The sequence below is a fragment of the Mirounga leonina genome, unplaced genomic scaffold, assembly GCF_011800145.1.
Source record: "Mirounga leonina isolate KUSES-001 unplaced genomic scaffold, KU_Mleo_1.0 Mir_91, whole genome shotgun sequence".
Lineage (NCBI taxonomy): Eukaryota > Metazoa > Chordata > Mammalia > Carnivora > Phocidae > Mirounga > Mirounga leonina.
The window spans coordinates 15657711-15681926 of record NW_023270839.1 but is presented as its reverse complement, the minus strand read 5'-3'; the positions used below and the strand labels follow the sequence as shown (position 1 = coordinate 15681926).

The 24216-nt window shown below is 35.3% G+C and overlaps 1 protein-coding gene across 2 annotated transcripts in view; it reads right to left on the bottom strand.

Annotated features, from left to right (window-relative positions):
- SPRED1 (sprouty related EVH1 domain containing 1) overlaps window positions 1–24216 on the bottom strand; it is a 120324-nt gene that overhangs the window by 12952 nt on the left and 83156 nt on the right. For both annotated transcript variants that reach the window (XM_034994507.1, XM_034994506.1), the window contains exon 5: window positions 11812–11961. In XM_034994507.1, coding sequence (XP_034850398.1) covers window positions 11812–11961 — 150 coding nt within the window. The remainder of the gene's footprint in view (window positions 1–11811; window positions 11962–24216) is intronic.

The following is a 24216-nucleotide window of genomic DNA, read 5'->3' as shown; positions in this document are numbered from 1 at the left end:
CATATATATTAGGAAAGAAAGACCTAAAATCAATAATCTAAGTCTTGACCACAGGAAATTAGAAAAAGAAGATTAAATCCAAAGGTAGAGTGTCTAGCTAATGCACTAAGACAAGAAAAGGAAATAAAAGGTATATAGATTGAGAAGGAAGAAATAAAACTGTCCTTGTTCACAGGTGACATAATCATCTATGTAGAAAATCTGAAAGAACTGATAAAACAACTCCTAGAACTAATAAACAATTATAGAAAGGCTGCAGGATACAAGATTTATATATAAAAGCCAATCACTTTCCTATATATGAACAATAAACATACAGAGTTTGACATTGAAAACACAGTACTATTCACATTAGCACTCCCCAAAATGTAATACTTGGGCATACATCTAACAAAATATGTATATAACATCTGTATGAGCAAAACTATAAAATGCTGATGAACAAAATAAAAGAAAATAAATGCAGAGATATTCCATGTTCATGGATTGGGAGACTCAATATTGTCAAGATGTCAGTTCTTCCCTAGTTGGTCTATAGAGTCAATGCAGTCCCAAGTAAACCCCCAGCAAATTATTTTGTGGATACTGACAAACTGATTCTAAAGTTTATAGAAAGAGGCAAAAGACCCAGAATAGCCAATACAATATTGAAAGAGAATTAAAGCTGGAGGACTGACATTACCTGACTTCCAGGCTATATTAATCAAGACAGTGTGGTTGATACAAAAGAACAAATAGATCAGTGGAACAGAACAGATGACCCTGGTAACGGTGATGGCTTTTTCTAAAAAATTTTTATTTTATTGTTATGTTAATCACCATACATTACATCATTAGTTTTTGATGTAGTGTTCCTTGATTCATGGTTTGCATATAACACCCAGTGCTCCATTCAATACGTGCCCTCTTTAATACCCATCACCAGGCTAACCCATCCCCCTCCCCCCCTCCCCTCTAGTCAGGAAATGACAGATGTTGGTGAGGATGCAGAGAAATGGGGATGACTTTTGAGATACAACACCAAAGGCACAATCCATGAAAGAAAGAACTCATAAGGTGGACTTCATCAAAATTAAAAACTTCTGCTCTGCAAAATACAATGTGAAAATAACAAGAAAACAAGCCACAGACTGGGAGAAAATATTTGTAAAAGATATCTGATAAAGGACTGTTATCCAAAATATACAAAGAATTGTTAAAAACCAACAATAAAAAACCAAACAACCCAATTAAAAAAATGGGCCAAGATCTCGACACTTCACCAAGGAAGATACACAAATGGAAAGTAAGCAAATGAGAAGATGCTACATACCTTAAGTCATCAGGGAAATGAAAATTAAAACAATGAGATTCCACTACACAACTAGTAGAATGGCCAGTATTCAGAACACTGATAATGCCAAATGCTGGGAAGGATGTGGAGCAAGAGGACTGCTGGTGGGAATTTAAAATGGTACAGATACTTTGGAAGACAATTTGGTAATTTCTTATAACACTAAACATATTCTTCCCATATGATCCAGCAATTGGGCTCCTTGATATTTACTCAAAAGATTCAAAATCTTATGTCCAGGCAAAAATAAGCACAACAATGTTTATAGCAACTTTATTCATAAGTGCTAAAACTTGGAAGCAACCAAGATGGCCTTCAGTAGGTGAAAAGATAAAGTGTGGTATACCCAGACAATAGAATATTATTCAATATTTAGAAAAAAAGACATGGAAGAATTTTACATACGTATTACTAAGTGAAAGAAACCAATCTGAAAAGGCTATATTAACTTTATGAATCCAACTATATGACTTTCTGATACAGGCAAACTATAAAGATAGTAAAAAGGTAAGTTACCAGGAGTTGTGTTTTGGTGAGTGGAATAGAGGTGAATAGGCGGAACATAGAGAATTTTTTAGGGCAATAAAAAAACTCTATGATACCATAATGATGGATACATGTCACACATTTGTCTGAATCCACAGAATGCAAAACACCAAAACCGAACCCAAACGTAAATTACGGATTTTGGGTGCTTATGGTATGTCAAAGTAAGTTCATCAGTTATAACTGTACTTTCCACTTTGGGGCTATGTATTTACACACACACTCATGTATGTCTGCATTTATGTGGATCTTTAAAAATTTAGTGCTTCCTTACACTTGTTACATTACAGATACCCTTCTCTGTTTATACATATAGCTTTTCTTTTAATAGCAGCTTAATAGCATCTTAATATTCCATTGAATGAATTTCCATTGAATGAATAATTTATTTAACTAGTCTGCTTAATATACACAGACTTTCCCCCAGCTTTTGCTGTTATAAACACAACTGAACAAATATCTTTATATTTATTTTTAATACACATGTCCAGGCATATCTGCATCACAAATTCCTAAAAGTAGAATTGCTGGATTAAAAAGTTTGTATACTTCAACTCAATAATGAATTTGAATGGGCATATCCAACATGAACCACCTACTTAGTAGTATCTTAAACAAAAAAGAAGTTTAATAAAAATAGTTAAGGACAGGGGTGCCTGGGTGGCTCAGTTGGTTAGGCGTTTGCCTTCAGCTCAGGTCATGATCCCAGGGTCCCAGGATCGAGTTCCACATCAGGCTTCCTGCTTAGAGTCTGCTTCTCCCTCTCCCCCTCCCCCCTGCTCATGCTTTCTTTCTCTCTCTAAAAGAAAATAAAATAGTTAAGGACTTAAATAAATTAATTCATTCCCAGCCTTGTTTCCTACAGTTTTAAAATTTTACTTTAGCATTTTAATCACATAGTAGGACCATAAAGAGAAACAGAAGCATTCCAATTTTAATTATGAGGAAGGACTAAATGATTAATGTGGGATGAAGTACAATTTCTGGATTATGGAGTTTACTTTCTCTAACCTGTCTTTATTATGCATCCTCCTATGTCTACCTATTTCTATATAGTGTGAAAAATTATGAGCTGACATTTCCCATTCAGTTTTCCTTTTAGTTTCAGTATGCAACTATATTTGATTTCCTAAAAAATATATAATACTAAGCACTATGGAAAGCATAATAAAGTAGAAAAATGGTTCTTATCCTCACTGAGGTAAAAGGATAAAGCATAAGCTTACAAAGTTATGTAATTATAACTTAAGGTGGAATGTGTAAGAATTCAGGAGTTAACAGGAGAAGAAATCACCATGGATTCAATGGTCTGGGAAGGTGTCACGAAGAAAATGGGATCTGAAGTAAACACAAAATGAAGTAAGCATTTGATCAGATTTTAAAAAAGGATTCAAAACATGCAACTTGATATATGAAGATATGGCACTGCTTATCAGTGGGGGAAGGAATCCAATAAATGTTGTGGGAACAATTAATTATCTATTATCTATATGGAAAAAATAAAATTGGATCACTACCACAGAAATTAGTTTGAAGTGGGTTACAAACAAAAATTTAAAACTTTTAGAATAGGGAGAAAACCTTTGAGACAAAAATACAGAGGAATTTGTAAAAACACCATCAGGAAAAAGAATGATAAATTCAGTTGCATTAAAATTTAGAATATCTATTCATCAAAACCTCCTTAAAGAGAGTGAAAAACTACCATTAGCAAAGAGATATTGCCCATAAATAAAACTAAAAATGGAGAAATGTCACTGAAAATTTTATTACTCAGATTACTCAGGAACAAGGTCATAGAAGACCACTTAATTAAAACCATTTTATAAAGGAACAATCACAGCTATTTCTATAATCTTGCAAATGCTCAGTAAGTATCTCTTACTCATAGAGCACATGAATCCTATAGACTAATTTGTCTAATTTGTTCAGAGCCTTCTGTACACACCAATGTCAAAAGCCCATTCCTATACACCCTGAAGAAAGTCTTGCATATGAATAGTTGGAACAAGAAAGTTTGCACTAGCAGTATGCCTAATAACAACAAAAATATGGAAACAACTGAAATATCCACTGGCCAAAGAAGAAGAAATAAGTGGTTGAGCTACCAAGAAAAGCACAGGAATGCAAAGTAAACAAAATCCAAGATAATGGTTACCTCTAGAATGAAGCAAGGGAATGGGACTGGGGGTGCTCATTTCTTTGTTTGCTGGTTTCTCAGGAGTTCATTATATATATTGCTTTCTAAGTACTAAATACGTCATAAATTTTCTATCAGAAGCTCATTGATACATGCGGCTTTATTTGTCCATAATGAAATGACCTTCAGGAACTTGAAAGTAAGCAAAATTGAGTAAAAGAGCTATAATGCTAGCTTCTAGGTCTATTAGACCTAACTGAACTAATATCTGACTGAGAGCATTAGCATTTTCAAAGAACGTACCTATCCATGGAAAGGATTTAAATAGCCCATGGAAGCACTGAAAATGAGTCAAAGACAAACACTTACAATGCCTACCTAAGCATAACTTGAGGAAAAACCTAGTGTTTTTTCAGCTAGTATTAGGTAATAATTCTCCTTAGGTCTCATTTCTGCAGACCTAGTGAGGAGAGGCACTGTTTGCCTTTGTTTCAGACTATTTCTATGCAAAGATGTGTGTAAAGTGAGATCACTGAAACATAGTGTCTTCCCAGTTTTCAGTTATGTTTGTTTAGTATCCAGTATATGACTAAGACACTGTCTCCCTCCCTGGCAAAAGTCAGGCAAAACTTACTGTCCTTTATAAAAGACTTTGGGTTCCCTAAGCCCACGGGTCCAATGCTGTGATGCAAACCCACTGAGTGTGCAACATCTACCTGAGCAGCTCAGCGCCATCCCCATGGGAGTTGGAAGGCCAGGAGACCAGCACAAACATGAAGCTCACGCTACTTTATTGTGCTGTGGGTAATAATGACCTTTGTCTCTCACCTACCAGTCTTGTCTTCTGTCAGCATCCATACAACTGGCAGGTTAACCTGTTGCCAGGATAAAAATCTCAGACTCTTCATATTTCTTGACAGCAAGGAAACAGTCTAGTCCTTTTGGCAAGACTGTTCTGCTGTAGAGAAGGATCCATCAAGCTATCCAGTCAAAGGCAATTAAACATTCAAAGCATGTAAGTACTCTGTTGAGCATATTCACATGAAGCTAGATTTCGGCAATGATCTAATATCTTATGAGGATCTATTTTATGTAGACAATGTACTAAACAAGCTACCACTAGCACTACAGTCCACATGATGGCTTAAATTTTGCATTCTAATTTTTATAAACCATTTTTCTTAAATTTGATTATTTTACATCATGAAAGAGGACTCCAGTCTTAACATCCTGACAAAATATAGTTTCTGACCTTCAAGTTTAAGGCCAGATTCTGTAATATGGGAAATTCCTCCGTGAGGCCTATTGGGTGACATCCAAATGGACAAATAGTATACCACTATAACAGGACTGTGCCAAATGCAAGTGTACATTAATCCTGTTAAGAAACTTCTGTAATTACTTATTAAATGCATAGCTAGTATCTACTGTAGCTTTTTTTAAATTTTATTATTTTTATATATATAATATATATATTATATATATAATATATATATATAAAATATATATATATAATATATAATATATATATATTATTTATTTTTTTATTTTATTTATTTATTTGACAAAGAGATACGTAGCGAGAGAGGGAACACAAGCAGAGGGAGTGGGGGAGGGAGAAGCAAGCTTCCCGCCAAGCAGGGAGCCCGATGTGGGGCTCGATCCCAGGACCCTGGGAGCATGACCTGAGCCGAAGGCAGACACTTACCGACTAAGCCACCCAGGTGCCCCTCTACTGTAGCTTTAAAGGAGAATACCTACTCTATTCTAATCCCTAATAAACTGAGTTCACTTATTTTAACATCAGAAAATGTGTAATTAAATGTCTAGTTATACAAACTCATAAAACATAACCCTTGTTTCTCTATGTCACATCAATCTTGGAGATAAGGAAAAGTTGTAAAGTTGTAAAGAAAAAAAACTTGTAAAGTTGTAAAGAAAAAAATGTAAAGAAGCTAGAATTCAACTCCCTAATAGTCTGGCTCCAGAAGCCATGTTCAAAATCCCCATGCTAAGAGCTGCCTGCCAAATGTTGTTTACTTCCCTCTCTGCAGTTACCTAGCACTATTTTACAGTTTTCTGCATGGCGACTACATTCTTCAACCACTCCACCACTATCATCATTGTCATTTTGGGAGAAGGGCTCAGTTCTTTTCCCTCCCATCAGTCAAAAGAGTAGCTTATACTTCCCTCAGCCAAAATAGGTAGGCCGAATAAATTCCCAGGGTCTGGGATGATAACTTTGTGTTACCTTCATCAAGTTTTTTCTCACTGCTCAACTATATCAATCACAGGCCTACCTCAGGATGTACATATATCCACTCTCCTCCACTGGTGAGTTTTTCTGCCCATCACTGAAGATATTGGAACATATTTTGTATTTAAAGGTGTTAAACTGGATATCCTCAATCTTAACTATCTTATTTCCTAGGATGCCTAGATGTTGATGAGCAAATATGATTCCAGATGGATTCCTTTGATTCCAAATTCCTGGAAAAGGTATGCAAACTATTTTCAGCCTCTATTTTTGCTATTATTTTTTCTCAAAGTAAAACTGGCTTAAAATTACTTTTTTCCTTCTTGTACCAATTAATTTTTCTTGCATTTCTTATAAAATTTCATAGTAAACTTAGACAAAAACATGCGTAAACTATGGATAATTTCTATCCCCCAAATGAGGCAGTTTGTCATACAGGTTGTTGTGAAGATCAATATTAGTTATGTAAGTGCTTTAAACAGTACTCAGCATACAGTAGGGACCAGCTATGATAAGGATTAACAAGCCATACTTACAGATTTAATGAAATATAAAGCTGCCTGATTAACATAAAAGGCAATATTTTAATCTGAGCTAGAATAAAAAGGAAAAGGAGGAGAAGAGGAAGGAGGTAGAAGAAACATTTAGCATTTGTAAATAACCTCAGAATTCTAACAATTCAGCAAGTATTAATCTAGTGACTGTTCAGGTACTTAATGATTCTATGCATGAATTTCTTCACTGACAAGAACTAAAGACACTAGCTCTGCTCAAATGAAATATTAGAATCAAAAGCACTTAGCGAAGCACCAAAAGACTATAAAATCTCATTCTTAAATAGTCTTCTTGATTTCCCAAGACAATTACAGAGGTCAGATAAAATTATTAAACATGAAAACACATATAATACTTTAACAACTAATCTGAAAATAATTAAATATGAGAATGAAAGTCATCTTCCAAAGTAAAAGCAGAATGATTCTCAGAAATCTAAGTGCTGCTTTCAGTAATGCTTTTTCAATTTATGAAAAACACCAAAAAGAAATACGAACAGGCTTTAAAAAAAAGAATAAGAAATACTAACAGGTTTCATTATGCCACTTCATATACCATGATATCAGAGGGGAAAAATGTAAAGAATATCAATATAAATTGCAGGTCTATGTACTGGGGGAACACTCATGTGTTTGACAGAACAAATTAAGACAATCAAACACTATCAAAGAAACAAGAGTCTTATCTTTGAGAAGGAAAAAACACCCCTAGCAATAGATGATGATAACACCAATGTGTTTGAAAAATGGCCAATATGAAAGTGAAAGGGGCTATAAAGTCTGAGGCCAGTGGGGAAAGTAGAACTTAAGTAAACATTTAAAGACTATCTGATCACAAGAAAGATTTCAGATCCATCTTTTTTCACCATGAAATAATCATGACAGTTTACTTAATCATGACATACATCATTCAGAATATAAGAGCCTACATGTCCTAACATACAACCTCTGGATATTAGGCAAGTCTTTCACTCTGTGCCGAAAGGAGTGGGAAGTGGGAACGGCACTGTATTGGTGGTGACAGAGGTAACTGTCCTAGTCTTGTCCATCTCAGATAATGGCACCATCACTCATTCCATTGCTTAGACCTCAAACTCAGAAGGCATCCTGGACTCTAATCTATTATCAAGACTTTTTTGGCTCTTCCTTCCAGAATTTACCCCTTATCTCACCATTTCCTCATCATTTCTGTCTAATCCAAATCACCAAAATCTTTTACCTGGATGAAAACAATAGCTTCAAAATTGGTCTTAATTCCACTCATGACCTCATCCTAACTGTCCACACAGAAGCCATAATAATGTTTTTAAATGTAAATGGGACCTTTATTGGAGATTAAAAACCTTCCAATTGCTTCTCACTGAAACTAGAACAAAATTCCTACTCCTCCCAATAGCCTACACTATCCAAACTCTACCAAACTCTCTAACTGTAACTTGCAATATATTACCACCTTTACTCACGAAACTGCAGCTCCATCAGCCTGTTTCTCTGAAATACCAAGCTCCTGCTTGGATATCCCACCTGTCACCCCTGGATTTTCATATGGCTATTATGTTTTGTTTTGGTATTATTCATATCTCCATATAAATAGCTCCCCAGAGATGGGCGCCTGGGTGGCTCAGTTGGTTAAGCGACTGCCTTCGGCTCAGGTCATGATCCTGGAGTCCCGGGATCGAGTCCCGCATCGGGCTCCCTGCTCGGCGGGGAGTCTGCTTCTCCCTCTGACCCTCCCCCCTCTCATGTGCTCTCTCTCATTCTCTCTCTCTGAAATAAATAAATAAAATCTTTAAAAAAAATAAAAAATAAAAAAAAAAATAAATAGCTCCCCAGAGGATCTTCCCTATCATCTTATAGATCTGTATAATTCCTACTAGTCTATTTCCCTGTATATTCCTACTATTCTATTTCCCATTACTTTGTTTCATAGCACTATTACTATCTGAAATATTATTGGTTTAACTTGTTTAACAGTCTATCTCCCCTATTAGCATTTATATCCTTCATGAGGCTAGAGCTCATATCTTTCTTGTTCACAGCTATTCTCAGGGCTTAGAATAGGGCCTGGCACATAGTAGGTACTCTAACATTTTTAATATGCATATATTCCATATACATATCAATGTTTGCATGAATGAATGATCTTCCTTAACCCCTAAAATAACACTATGGGAGTAAGTTTTATTATTGATATTTACATATGAGGAAACAGTAAGACAGAGAGCATTAGTTTTGTAATTGTAAGTCAATTAAAAGGACAAGATTTAAAACTAGATCTGCCTTTATCTGAAGCCCAAGATCTTACCCACTGTTGGAGAAATTTCTATCCAGGGAACAACTTTTTCCCCAACGCCTAGTTTGGTTCTATTAAGCAAACAGACCTTATGGAAAACGGCAAAATAACAAGTTTAGGCAGGAAATGTAAAACACATAGCTTAAATTTACACAAGACAAAAAGAAACATCTCCTTGCTCCAAGGTTGCCATGATTAGCCTTGCCATTCTCCTGCCAATCAGCCATAATTATGATTAAACCAGGATCTGGCACGTAACACGAAGGCAAGTCATAAACTTGTAACATAGCCTAGAACTGGAGCTCTGCCCAAAAGTGGCAATGTTGGATAGAGTGTGCATCATTTTATCTCTTCTCTGCCTAATCGGCTCATCCTGTAACCTTGGAATGGAGAGCTATGTAGAATATATAAACAAACTTGCCCTAAGCTGAGCCAATCAGCTTCCTTCTTATAAGAGTATGGAATTGGTTTGGGACTATAGCGATCTAGGCTGGAATGTCATGACGACTAAAGGGCTGAGCCTGACATTCTGATAGTCATAATACACTACTAATCAATGAGGCAACAAAGAACCTAGGCCATAGAGAAAAAGAATGAAATGGATATGTAAAGAAAGACAGAGATAAATGGTCATACTGAGTTTACATGAACAAGATAGAGGGGAACAGTGGGAGTGGGGAAAGAGAGAAGCTACTTAATGCCTAGCACCTCAAAAGTCCTAGCTCTATTTATTCTTTTTTTTTAAAGATTTTATTTATTCATTTGACAGAGAGAGAGTACAAGTAGGCAGAGTGACAGACAGAGGCGGAGGGAGAAGCAGGCTCTCCGCTGCACAGAGAGCCGATGTGGGGCTCGATCCCAGGACCTGGGGATCACAACCCAAGCCGAAGGCAGATGCCCAACCAACTGAGCCACCCAGGTGCCCCTAGCTCTATTTATTCTTAAAATGAATTCTAAGGAATGCCACTGAGTCATTAAAATCAAGTCCCCCTCCCCAGTATATATATACAATGGAATATTACACAGCCATAAAAAATATGAAATCTTGCCATTTGCAACAATGTGGATGGAACTAGAGGGTATTATGCTAAGTGAAATAAGTCAGTCAGAGAAAGACAATTATCATACAATCTCACTTATATGTGGAATTTAAGAAACAAGGCAGAGAGGATCATAGGCGAAGAGAGGGAAAAAAATGAAACAAGACGAAACCAGAGAGGGAGACAAACTGTAAGAGACTCTTCATCATTGGAAACAAAATGAGGATTGCTGGAGAGGAGAGAGGTGGAAGGCTGGGATAACTGGGTGATGGACATTGCAGAGGGTAAGTGTTGTAATGAACACTGAGTATTATATAGGACTGATGAATCACAGATTTGTACCTCTGAAACAAATAATATATGTTAATTTTAAAAAATAATAAAATAAAATAAAGTCTCCAAGTTACCCTAAATTAATCAAGTTCCCAGTACTGAATGGTAAGAACAGGAATAAACTGAGTCAAAACATCATTTGCTTCCAAGCTGATGCTGTTAGCATTTATTCATTCTCTCATTCAACAAATGTTAACTAGAGGCTCACTTTATTCAGAAACTTCTAGGTTTTTCAAGATATCAGGGAACAAACAAAAAGTACAAATAGAAAAATTAAATACATAAAGTTAGGAAATGGTAAATATTATGAAGAAAAATAAAGCAGAGTAAGGATACAGTGATAGAAAAGTCGCTATTTTATTTAGAGTGCCCAGGGAAGGCTTCACGGAAGAGGTGACCTGAAGTGAGGAGCAAACGTTGTGAAGATCTAGGGGAAAAGTGTTCCAGAAAGATGGAAGAGCAAATGCAAAGCAAATTTCTTCCCTAACAAGCTGCATGTTTGGGATCCTCGGGTTAAAATGAGAATCATGAAATGAGAAACAGGTGGGCTTTAGTCATAGCCACTATGCCACTGGACACTAATACATCTTATAAATATCATCTATCAAGAAGAGTATTTTAAAACATTTTTTAAAAAACCACTTTGATGGGCTTCTGATTTTGTAGACATATACTGGGTATAGTTTAAACCACATGAGTTCATAGTGAAATGGTTCAAATGCTTATTTAACAATGAAAGCATTTGTTTCTATCACTAAGAGAAATGGGGTCATGAATGGTCTTCTGACAGATTTGATAACATTTGTGAGTGACATAAAAACAGGGTTATAGTCTATAATTAAGGTTTCATTTTTAGATCAAGCTGGAAAAATTAGAAGGTTATATACTGAGTACCCAAAGGAAACACTTTCACAGAGTTGATTTAGGAATACATTATTAGTATCTGAGGTTAAGCTACAAGAAACAACTCTATGAAATTTATCAGTGTATTTGCCACAGATATGTTTGCTCAAGATATTTTTCATAATATCTGTCATCTGAGAAGTTTCATCTAGAGTAAAGCTAGAGAAATTTTTGGTTCCTAAGAGGCTGAAATGGCTCTTCCTCCCAGAGAATGAAAGTGTAACACACTTTCCCTTTTCACCTTTGTAATAAAAAAATGTAAAGTCAAATTTATGGTTCGGTTAAATCACATTCCCCTAGACTTCTGTTGTTTATTTTGTCTGATAAAGGCAGATGGTCTTAATGTCCTTCTCTAATACATCCAATTTCTATACATATGAATAACACACCGAAAAATATTTAATCTTCTCACCTGATTGGCTTGGCTCTGCAAGTAAACTCTTCTGGCATTCAGATCTTCAAAGGCAGAAGGTCTTGAGCTTCTGTATGGCTCACTGGTAACAACTGTCTCTTGCTGGAGATGATCTTTCACTAGAGAACTGGAACTGTCCTCTTCAGTTGCCTAATGGGAATAATCCCCCAAATTCATTAGTTGCCAGAATATAAACAAAAACAAAGTAAGATACTTTCACTCTAGCAAGTATTTAGCAAATCATTATGTACCACTACCATCACTATAAATGGCAATTCCCCAAACTCAAACAGTCATGATTAGGGAACCAGATCAAAATAAAATAACAATAATATTAATAATAAATCAATTTTATGGGCTTCCTTATAGCAAACGACTTAGGAAGAATTAGAAGCCTAACCATGCCACGTTAGAGAGATAATCTAATTAAAATGAAGTTTTAAATTTTAACGAGAAGCAACATACATAGAAAATGAAGAAATTATCACAGAGATACACAAATCAATTTAAGTGTTGTCTTGCAAGTTAAAAAAGTATGTACCAAGGACTGTGCTGTGTTATATGATACAGGGGATCAAAAGAAAACAGCAGTCCATGACCTTATTGAATGAATGAAAGAATTAATTAGCCTGACTATGCTGATTCAACTCATGCACATGAGACTTAGGTAGGGGATATGCTCAATGACAGGCCCTAATGACATGTTTTTGAAATTTCATAAACAATAATTTGTTTAAAGGAATGAGATAATTATTTGCCATTACTTTTCCTGTTATTGTATAATTATTTGAAGAGATTGTGAAAGCCAAAAAAAATGACAGGAATACTTTCACTGGCTTAACCTAAAATAATTTGGAGTCATCACTATAGGGCTAATAATCTTAAGGGTGTAAACCTTTATGAGCTTTAAAAAAAAATAAAACAATTAAAAATTTGGTGCTCTAAAATTAAAGCAGTAAGATTCATAAAATAGCTAACATATTTTAGTTTATAAATGCACATTCTAGTCCTTGCTCTGGAACAAAGTAGCCTTGTGACATTTAATTTCTGTGGAATTGGTTTTTTCAATTACCAAATACTTTTATAATTCCTATGCTATTTTATCACGTGGATTTTCTTAAGGATTTAGTGAGATGATAATATATGTGAAAATGCCCTGAAAACTAAAAGCAATTAAACTTTAAAAAAATATATTTGAGAATGCACTATCACTTAAAACTAAATGTCAAACCCAGTTAATTGTTCTTTTTAGCTGATTTTCATTACAGTTGTCCCAATGAGTTATGATAGTTAATGCTAAATTAATTACTAGAAGGAAGTTGGTTAAATACTAGTAACCAGCAAACATTCTTTCAAAATGCATGCTGAAAATTGGAAGGAGTAAAAAATTTCAAGAAATATATTAACATATTCGAGACAGTTTTGAAAATAAATGATTCAAGTAACTGTAAAAATCATAAGCAAGCTGAACAGAAGAAAACATGGGGGTTTGGGGGGGAGGTTTAGAGAAAGGGCCTAAGTTAGAAAATTGTCTCCTCCAGCTAAGGTTTAGAATTTAAGCAATTCAAGCAATTAACTTCTCTAAATTATGTTTTTATTATAAATTGGGTATATTTGTACTAATAACTTTGGGGTTACTTGGGATACTCAAGAGATTAAAATCTGTAAACAGGCATGAATTACTATAGTAGTAGTAGTAGTAATATCAGTAGTAATTACAAAGTAAGTATACTTATAATGGTGACAACTATTTGGATCAGGTTGATTTTACTGAATTCCAATCTAATTGAGGAGTCATTTAAGGTTTGTAAAATAAAGCCTACTGAAAAGTCCATACCTGAACAAACATAAACTTGTTATATAACACAAGTATTTTACTCTACTGACTTGGGTTAATTCTACTTATATTCTGTACATTAAGCAAAGACACATTTCATTTTGATTAAGAATACATTTATTTTTTAAAGGGAACTATCAAGAGTGTTATTTCATTATTAAATAAATAAAAATGTGTTTATTGTTTGGGTAACAAATAATTTAGTTCTACTTAAAAATGTCTGCCAAAACAGGTAGAATTTACCTAATAACTACAGTTCACATCACACAGTGAATTTTTAACTACACACCTAAATGGGTCTCAGATAATAAAATAAGGGAAACATCCTTCAGGTGTCTCACATGGTAAAAACAAACAACTCCTTCCCTCAATGTATTGTACAGACTACAATCTACAATAAGGCCCATTATCCTTGAACTGTGAGAAACAAAACTAACATTTTTATAGAATCCCAAACTGGGAGAGTATTTTCCTACTACTTAATTATATCTCTTTCAGCAAGTTATAAATTTAGATGTATATTGAAAAAGTTTTTTAAAAAGCAGTAATAAGTAAAATGGCCATTCTTAGTCATTGCTAATTCTACATACACAAGTAAAATGTGGATCAACCATTTGTGAAAAATGATTTCAGTAGAATGTATCAAAGGTTTTTAAAACATTTTGACAAAGTATTGAATCTTGCAAAGAAAAAAAAAGTACTAAATGGGAGAAGCTTTAGGCAAAATTATTTTTCTTAGAATTACTTTTTTTTTTTATATAGTGTTCCATGATTCATTGTTTGCATCTAACACCCAGTGCTCCATTCAGTACGTGCCCTCTTTAATACCCATCACCAGGCTAACCCACTCCCCCACCCCCTCCCCTCTAGAACCCTCAGTTTGTTTCTCAGAGTCCATAGTCTCTCACGGTTCGTCTCCCCCTCCATTTCCCCCCCCCTTCATTTTTCCCTTCCTGCTATCTTCTTTTTTTTTTTAACATATAATGTATTATTTGTTTCAGAGGTACAGGTCTGTGGTTCAACAGAATTACTTTTAATAGTAAAAATGAAGAAATAACCCTAATGTCCCAAAATATGGGGATGGTTACATAAATTATGGTATCCCCACTTAATGGAATATTGAGTGGTCATCTGAAATTAGGCTTATGACTAATATCCACTATATGGGGAAACATTTAGTGTTAAACAGTATACAAAATTTACATTATCATAACCATAACAAAATAAAAGAATGAAATGATATAAAAGGAATGTTAACACCAATCCTTGATGGTTTGATTATGAGTAATTTTCCAATTTTTCTAGAGCTTTACTTTTATGTTGGCCAAAATTTCTCTTAAAATCTAGGTATATACTTTTTCCCTTGTTTGTGATACCGAATTGTAACATTTTGAAATATAAATATATCCTATTAAAATATTCAAGTAATTCAACTAGGGAATTTGTCATATGCTTTTTGGCTTAAATACATTCCGCCCCCACTCTGTATGTGAAATGATGAGCTAAGACATTCTTCAACCCTTGCCCCAAACCCTCCTAGATTCATGCAAGATATCCTGTCGATTAAAAAAAATTATTTTCTAAACAAGTTCACCTTCTGAGTATCTTTCAAATCCATTTTCTCTCATTATCTTTTTTGCCCTCATTATCTTTTTTGCCCTCATTATCTTTTTTGCCTATCTTATTTCAGTAGGCTTTTAACTGATCTCCTTATTTCCAGACTTGGGGAAGGCTATTCATGCAAATCTATTTGTTTTTCTGCTCAACCTTTCTAAGATTTCCAATTACCAAAGCTCTCTTGGGGAATCCTGCACATACTGGAGAGTGGAAGAGAAGAAAATTAGTATTGTCTAAGGAACACCTTCATAAGAAATATAATTTACACAAATCCATAGAAATGGGCCCTCTCCCCCTAGTTATTTTTTTTTTATTTTTATTTTTTGGCCTATTTCAAACAATGTTGCTAAGAACATTCTTTTACAGACCTTATGGTATATATGTACAAGAGGGAAGTCTTTGGTGATCCATTCCCAACTTAATCATTCCCTCCTCTAAAGTTCCTCAAAAATACTTGTATCTATCACCCTATATTCTAAGTGTTCTTTTATTTATATTTCTGCCAAGAGCCAGTAATGGGAGACTTTGCCTACATTTTATCCCTAGGGCTTATAATTATGCCTGTCATATAGTATCATATAAATAATCTCTAATATGCAACCATCCACAAATCAGATCACATTATACTAATATAGACTCTTGGGAGTAAATTTGGTTTAACAGGACAAAAAATGTAGAAAAAGAACTCCTTAACAAAAAAATCTTCACCCACAAAAGAAATAATTTTAATAAATGTAAAAGTTCAAATTACACAGAAAAATTCTGCCCATAATCCCAAACCCATGGAATAACACCTACTATTTGACATAGAGCTTTCCAGACTTCTTAATGCATGTATATTTGTTCATATCCTATATACAATATGATTCCATTTATACTGTAGACAGTCTATCCATGTGGTGTTTTTCCTTCATAATATATCATGGACCTCTCACCACATCAATATATAAAGATGTACCCTGTGCTTTGAAATGCTTGCAAAGAAGTTCGGTATTTGTGTGTGTCATCTATTCTATAAGCAATACTCTAATTATGGACCCTTAGATTCCTTCCTACTTTCTGTTATATATGTTGCAGTGCATGTCCTTATACATACATCTTGGTGCAGTGGTAATATTATTTCCTTAGGATTAATTCCCATAAATAGAATCACTGAAGAATATGCATATATTCCCATTATATTACCAAGCTACCTTTTAGCAAGCTTATGTATCATTTGAAAACCCCTCGATAGTATATTACAGAGGGGTCATTTCCTCACATCTCTGTTCATACTGGGTTTTACCACTTACCAATCTTTGCCAGTCTTATTTGTCAAATAAGAAAAATACTTTATTTTCTAAAAACATTATCTGCACTATTGCCATCATTAAAATTAATAATAACCAAAACTGTCTTACGTTGGATACAACTGAGTAAAAAGTGTTCAGGCTTAGTCCAATTTGAATGTTTTTAACTGAATTACAACCCCTTAAAAGTAACAATTACTGGGCGCCTGGGTGGCTCAGTCGGTTGAATGACTGCCTTCAGCTCGGGTCATGATCCTGGAGTCCCGGGATCGAGTCCCGCATCGGGCTCCCTGCTCGGCAGGGAGTCTGCTTCTCCCGCTCCCCCCTCTTGTGCTCTCTCTCTCTCTCATTCTCTCTATCAAATAAATAAATATAATCTTTAAAAAAAAAAAGTAACAATTACTATGGGAACATGGACATATTCTAAAGTTAGGTGGTGGGAAATGCCAAAAATCTTTCACAAGAGCAGAAAATTTAACATATGATATACATAAAGACTGTACATACATTTGCATGATCTCTAGCTTTAAAAAACTCATCTATAGCAGTCAGACACACCCACATTCAATGCCCTTAGCATTGTGCTGGCATAAGCTCATCTGTATTATCCATACAGTAACCTATGCCAATATTTAATATACAATGGAAATCTGCTTCACTCTCAGAGGCTGGTGTAATAATTATTCTCCTCTGGTTGCTAAGAGATTGTTTAGCTTTTCCTTTTTCTAAGACTACTATAGCAATTTTATGTGTAGAGGCAAAAGGATGCTGGGTAAAGCAAGAAAATAATTCCAGCTGTAGCCCTCTATCAGAACATAAGGCTAGATGACAGCCGCAGAGAAAATAGAAACAGACTTTGCTTCTCTCCTTCCTTTATCCCTTCCTACTGTGTAATTCTGAGTAGAGACAACTCAGCGTTGTTCTACAAACCTTTTTATATATATGATTCCCAATGAATAATCAGGTGTGAAAAAAGTGTTATCAGTCTACTTACTGCTCAAGAACTTTACTCTTGTATTTGTATATCACGAAACACAGGTTTGAAAATGTATGGCTGGGTTATATTCAACAAAAGAAGATTTTAGTAATTATATTATTAGTTAATTTTAGCATGATGGAAGAATTTTAAAACGTTCTTTGATAAAGAAGTCTTATATTTTAGCATTGCATATGTTAAAATGCTACCAAAAGTGCTATTCTTTTGGCATTTAAAATTATATACTTAAATTATGCAAACACAGGAAGCACAGTAAAAATTACATTTCCACAAGCCCAGCAAAATCACCATTAATATTTTGGTGTAGCACGCAGTAGCAATTCATTTTGGATTTGACCACAATTATCTCCTATTCTGCTCATTAAATTTCTTCAGTTCCTTTGATTAGTTTAAGAGTAAGAATACACTAACCTGTGAGTTTTTATCTTGCATTTGTCTATGAGCTTTGTCTAAAAACACTAATAGCACATACAGGATTTTGTTTAAGCAATCTGATCATAGTAATCAGTGATGAAACAATATGGAAGGAATGAGAAACGTACCAAGACATAATGTCCCACAAAAACAGAAAAAAGAAAACAAGTCCTCTACCCTAGGTTAATCAACACGCAAACTAAACTACTTTTCTAATAAAGTCAGTTTGACCTAAATGTGGTGTTAGGTTTTCAGGAACTGTTTATTGTCTGTTAATTTGTTTTTTAGTTATTAGGCAGCAGTTACATTATTCCTGGTAACTATATAAATGTATATAATCCTGTAACTGGTAAATCTATTTTTAAGATTTTATCCTAAGGTCACACTCGGAAAAATTCCAACAAAAATTAATGTAAGAGGCTGTGGAAAATAAAGTTTCAATAAAACATGAATGGTTGGGCGCCTGGGTGGCTCAGATGGTTAAGCGTCTGCCTTCGGCTCAGGTCATGATCCCACGGTCCTGGGATCGAGTCCCACATCGGGCTCCCCGCTCAGCGGGGAGCCTGCTTCTCCCTCTGACCCTCTCCCCTCTCATGCTGTTTCTCGCTCGCTCGCTCTCTAAAAAATAAATAAAATCTTTAAAAAAAAATAAAATAAAATAAAAAATAAATAAATAAAAATAAAACATGAATGGTTAAATAAATTGGCACAGATACACGATTATAATAGCTAAATGCAAAAACTCTGAAGTCAGACTTTGTGGGTTCAAATTTTAGATTTATACTACTTAAATTCCAACTACCATCACTACCATCACCAATACAAACAAATCTCCTCTCAAAACACAATCAAGGGGTGCCTGGCTGGCTCAGTCCACGGAGTATGAGACTCTTGATCTCAGCACTATAGGTTTGAGCCCCACACTGGGTACAGGGATTACTTAAAAATAAAATCTTTAAAATATCCCCCCCAACACACACAATCAAAATGGAAAAGAGACAGATTTTTGCGGCACTTTAAAATAAAGAAAAATGGGGTGCCTGCGTGGTTCAGTTGTTAAGCGTCTGCCTTCGGCTCAGGTCATGATCCCAGGGTCCTGGGATCGAGTCCCTCATCAGGCTCCCTGCTCAGCGGGGAGTCTGCTTCTCCCTCTCCCTCTGCCTCTCACCCTGCTTGTGCGCGCTCTCTCTCTGTCAAATAAATAAATAAATAAAATCTTTAAAAAAATAAAATAAAGAAATATGTATTTGAATACAATACAAAAGAACAAAGAAAAACCTAGGCAGAATAGCAGTTATCTCTGGGTAGGAATAAATGATTCCTGATTTCTTCTTTATAATTTTCTAACTACCCAAATATTCTACTTGAAGATGTATTAGTCTAAGAGTCAAGAAAAAAATGTAAGTAAAAAACCATTATGCAAAAAGGTTATACAGTTCTTTTGCTCCCTTGTTAGATAATAAAACTCAACCTGAAATATACTAAAGTTTTGGGAACTCAACTATGGGTTAGTACTTAATGTAGGATAGTGACAGTCACAGTAACATAACAATTTGCTAGCTAAATAATGCCTATCCACAGGGGTGCCTTAGTGGCTTGCCAGTTGGGCATCCGACTCTTGATTCTGGCTTGGGTCATGATCTCAGGGTTGTGAGACTGAGTCCCCCAATTGCGGCTCCGCACTCAGTGGGTCTGCTGGAGATTCCTTCCCTCTACCCCACACCCTGCTTGGGTTTGCTGGAGATTCCTTCCCTCTACCCCACACCCTGCTCGAGGACTTGTACTCTCCCTCCCTTCCTCTAAGTAAGTAAGTCTTTAAAAAAGAATAATGCCTATCCACTTAGTTTTCAGATATAGAGCCTTATTAAAATGTTACCCACTTTTGAAAGTTAGTACATAAACAATTCCTATCCCCCTTCTTAAAGCAGAGTTACATTAAACAATCAATAACTGTAAATCATAATCTCTTAAATCACTCTGGCTCAGAAATGACACTATCAAATTCTAAAAGAGTAAGTTAGTCAAGCATTTCTCAGTGGCCAAAAGAAAAAATAAGACAACTTTCACTTCGGATCAATTAAGTGTCATCTTTCTTTTTCCCAAAAGCATGAAATCTGAGATCTTTTCCTCTTAGAACCACAGCCTGTTGTGAGGTGAGTTTAATGGTTTTTGCTTTTTTGTTTTTTAACCAATCCAGCATATCTGAACAACAAGAGCTGCTCTCTGGTCGGAGAAACACTGTAAAAATGATCTTATAACAAATATGAACTAGCATTTAAAAAACAAAATAAAAACAAACCTTAACTGGCTCATTAAGAGTCAAAGAAAGAAACCAATGAAAACAACATTCATACCTTTTTACAGCTAAGGTTAAAAATTCTAAGTGTGAAGGTTTTTCTTTAAAAAACCCTTCTTGGGGGGCGCCTGGGCAGCTCAGTTGGTTAAGCCACTGTCTTCGGCTCAGGTCATGATCCTGGAGTCCCCAGATCGAGTCCCGCATTGGGCTCCCTGCTCAGCGGGGAGCCTGCTTCTCCTTCTGACCCTCCCCCTCTCATGCTATCTCTATCTCATTCTCTCAGATAAATAAATAAAATCTTTAAAAAATAAAAATAAAAAACCCTTCTTGGGTACCACCGAGGTATATGATCAGCACTGTACTAAAAACATCAGGGATGAAAGATGAGCAAGATATGATTTTAAATCCAAATGATGATGTGTTTTATTTAACTCTTCAAAGACACATATGAAATAAAAAGGTAGACTTCTTCCTGTTGATTTATGATGACTGATAAAGACACGGAATTGTTGAAAGCAGAAAGGTGCCCACCAACAAATAACCAAATGTCTAGTATAGCTTTAGAACAGAAAAGATGCTCAAATGACTGTTGAATAAATAAATAAATACTTAAAATGGAGAGGATTTCCGCTGTGATATTTAATGACTTCAAGACATTTAATGATCTAAATAAAACACAATTGCTACCTCTTTTGGATTAAAAAAATTAGATAATGGTTATTCTTTAAAAACCATTTTCCTTGTCTTTGCAAATAATCACCAATAAAGTAAACCTGATATAATTACTGCTATAAGTCACAGCCAACTTGTATTCAAAATAATTTCAAAATGTTTAGTTATGCCAAACCCATAGGTGAATTACAAAACAATGATGTACTTTATTTCTGATAAAGTGGTTAAATAATTTTATAACCTCCAATATATTCCAAAATAAGAATGACACTTAAAAACTGGCATATCATGAAATAAATGGCACTAAGGTAAATTTAAGAGTTTTCTTTGGCAGTTTTAATTCTGGACATTGATTCTTTTAAAAAACTTTCAAATAGGAAGTTTAGAAAAATTTATCTCACATATTTGCTAGCATCTCAGTATCCCCCACTCCTTTCTTGGTGTAATTAAGGTTAATGTATTATATAATCAGGTCAGACTTCTTTAAACAATAAAGATGACTTTTTTGCTACTTGAACATATTCTTAGTTATAAAAGGGCTATAAAACCAAGATACAACACACTCTTCTATTGAAAGACAGAATTTAGCCTAAGCTAGAGATCATCTAAAAAACTGAGAATTGATGAAGATTAGGATTAAAGGAATATGACTACAGATGTTAGCTTTCGTTCTCATCATATTCCCTTCCTGCTCGTGTACTGATTAGCTACTTCTGCACAATAAATTACCATAAAACAGCAGCTTCAAAGAACAAACATTTATTATCTCACAGTTTCTGTGAGTGAGAAACTTAGCTGAATGGCTCTGGCTCACAGTCCCTCAGGACATTGCAGTAAAGGTAATATCCATGGCTGAAGTTATCTGAAGGTTTGTTTGGGGCTGGAGGACTTTCTTCCAAGATCGACCCGTTTCCTTGCTGGCTGTTTAAACAAGGTCTCAGTTCCTCACCACATGGATCTCTTCACAGAACCTCTCAAGTGTCCTTCCACACAGTAGCAGGCTCCTCCCAAAGAGAGTGATCCAAGAGAAAGAGCAAGATGGAAGCCACAAATTTTCTTAAGACCTACCCTTACTTCCTTCACATTCTATTTGTTAGAAGTGAGTCACTAAGTACAGTGACACTCAAAGAGAGGGGAGTTAGACTAGAGTGAAGACAGTAGTATGAAAGAATTTGTGGACATATTTTAAAACCACTACTGTTCACCACTCTTTGGACAAATAATTTACAGTTTTCTCATATACAAAATACACTTCATCCCCCTCCCAAGACTCCCCCAAGTCTTATTCCTTTAGAGCAACAACTTCACATCCAGGATGTTGTGATCTAAATAGATCCGTGTACAGATGAAACTTCTCAGGTATAGTTCCTTAAGTACAATCCTCTGAGTATAATTTCTCCCAAAGTGAAGACCTGGGAACTAAAGTGACAACTTATCTGCCCTACCCCAAATATAAGGATAGGATAGGCAGAGGAAAACCATCGTGTACAAAAGAAAATGGGAAGCACAATGGAGTCACTGATCCAAAGTAATTCTGAAATCAAGGTAGAAACATCTTATAAGTTGCTTGAAGAGAACTTAGGACCTGGGAATAATTCTCCATGGCTCTTGGCTCTGGCCTTGGAGATTTGGTCTCTGATTTCTGAGTCACCCTTCCATTTTATGAAAGGCAGCCCATGTTTATATACATGTGTATAGAATGTTTTAACCTGCCTTCTACCAGTAGAATTTTGGGGATCTAAAGGGTCACTCTTCAGTCCAAGGTGGTGATACTTCTGCCAAAATAACTCTTTTGAAAACACTGTGGGTCTCTTGGATTCTTATCGGGGTTCACACCATTAAGACAAAAAAGCAGTCACAAATCTGAGATAAACTCTTCTCTACTTTAAATTTTTGCTAAGGGATACCCTAATCTGATAATAAGCCCTATCACTTTGAAAGGTTCTTGGAGGCATACCTTAGATCTGTCTGAGGTCTTAAGAAAGGATTTTATAAATCACACACTTGGCTTCATCTTTAGACAAAGCTATTCTGAGAGTGCCCTGGATTTGATCTTTGCCTGGAAGCCATTTCCTAATTTTAGCATAGTTTGATATACTAAGAGGATGAGAATTTTCAAACCAGCGGGTCCTGGCTCCATTTTGTTTAGGAGCCCTTCCCTACCCTATTTACTGTAAGCAGAAAGAAGAAACCAAGCAACAGTTTTAACCTTTAGCTTGAAAATCTCCTTAGCTAGATCACTTAGCTCATTAGATACATTTTCTAAGGGCCACATTACTGCAAGTGACAGTGTTACTAACCTTTCTGCCAGTTTCCAATATGGTTTTCTTCATTTTTATTTAAGCCTTTACTGGCAGTCTTGTCAAAGGCTTGACATTAAGCTTTCCATCTACTGTCCAAGTTCAAAGTCTATCCCACATTTTAAAGTATTTGTTACAGTAGCACCACATTTATGGGTACCTAAATCTGTATTAGTAACAAATTACCCCCAAACCTAGACGTTTCAATTAACACTTAACATTTTATAATTTCTGCAGGTCAGGAATTCAATAACAGCTTACCTATTAATAGGTTCTAGCTCACAGTCGCCAATGAAGTTACAATCAAAACATCAACTACGGCTATAGTCATCCAAAGGTTTGTTTGGGAGTAAATGACCTGCTTCCCATGTGGCTCACTAACACTGTTACTGTCACAAGACTTCAGTTCCTCACCACATAGATGTCTCCACTGGATTGCTTGAGTGTCATCTACCCAGGACAGTTGTCATTTTCTAGTACAGGTAACTCAAGAGAACCAGAAAGAAGCTACAATGTCTTTTATGATCTACCCTTGGAAGTCACATTCTGTCACTTCTATCGTTAAGTCTCTTTGTGAAGAAACTACTAAGCATAATGTACACTCGGGGGAGGAGAATGAGATTCTATCAAAAGGAATATAATTTAATAATCTATTTTAAAAACACTACAGAATGTAAAACCAAGAATTAAAACTTTATATAAAAATTGCTCTTAGTAAAATTACATTTAAATGGAAGCCTACGGGGCGCCTGGGTGGCTCAGTCGTTAAGCGTCTGCCTTCAGCTCAGGTCATGATCCCAGGGTCCTGGGATCCAGCCCTGCATCAAGCTCCCTGCTCAGTGGGGTGTCTGCTTCTCCCTCTCCCACTCCCCCTGCTTGTGTTCCCTCTTTCGCTGTGTCTGTCTCTGTCAAATAAATAAATAAAATCTTTAAGAATAAATAAATAAATAAATAAATAAATAAATAAATAAATAAATAAATAA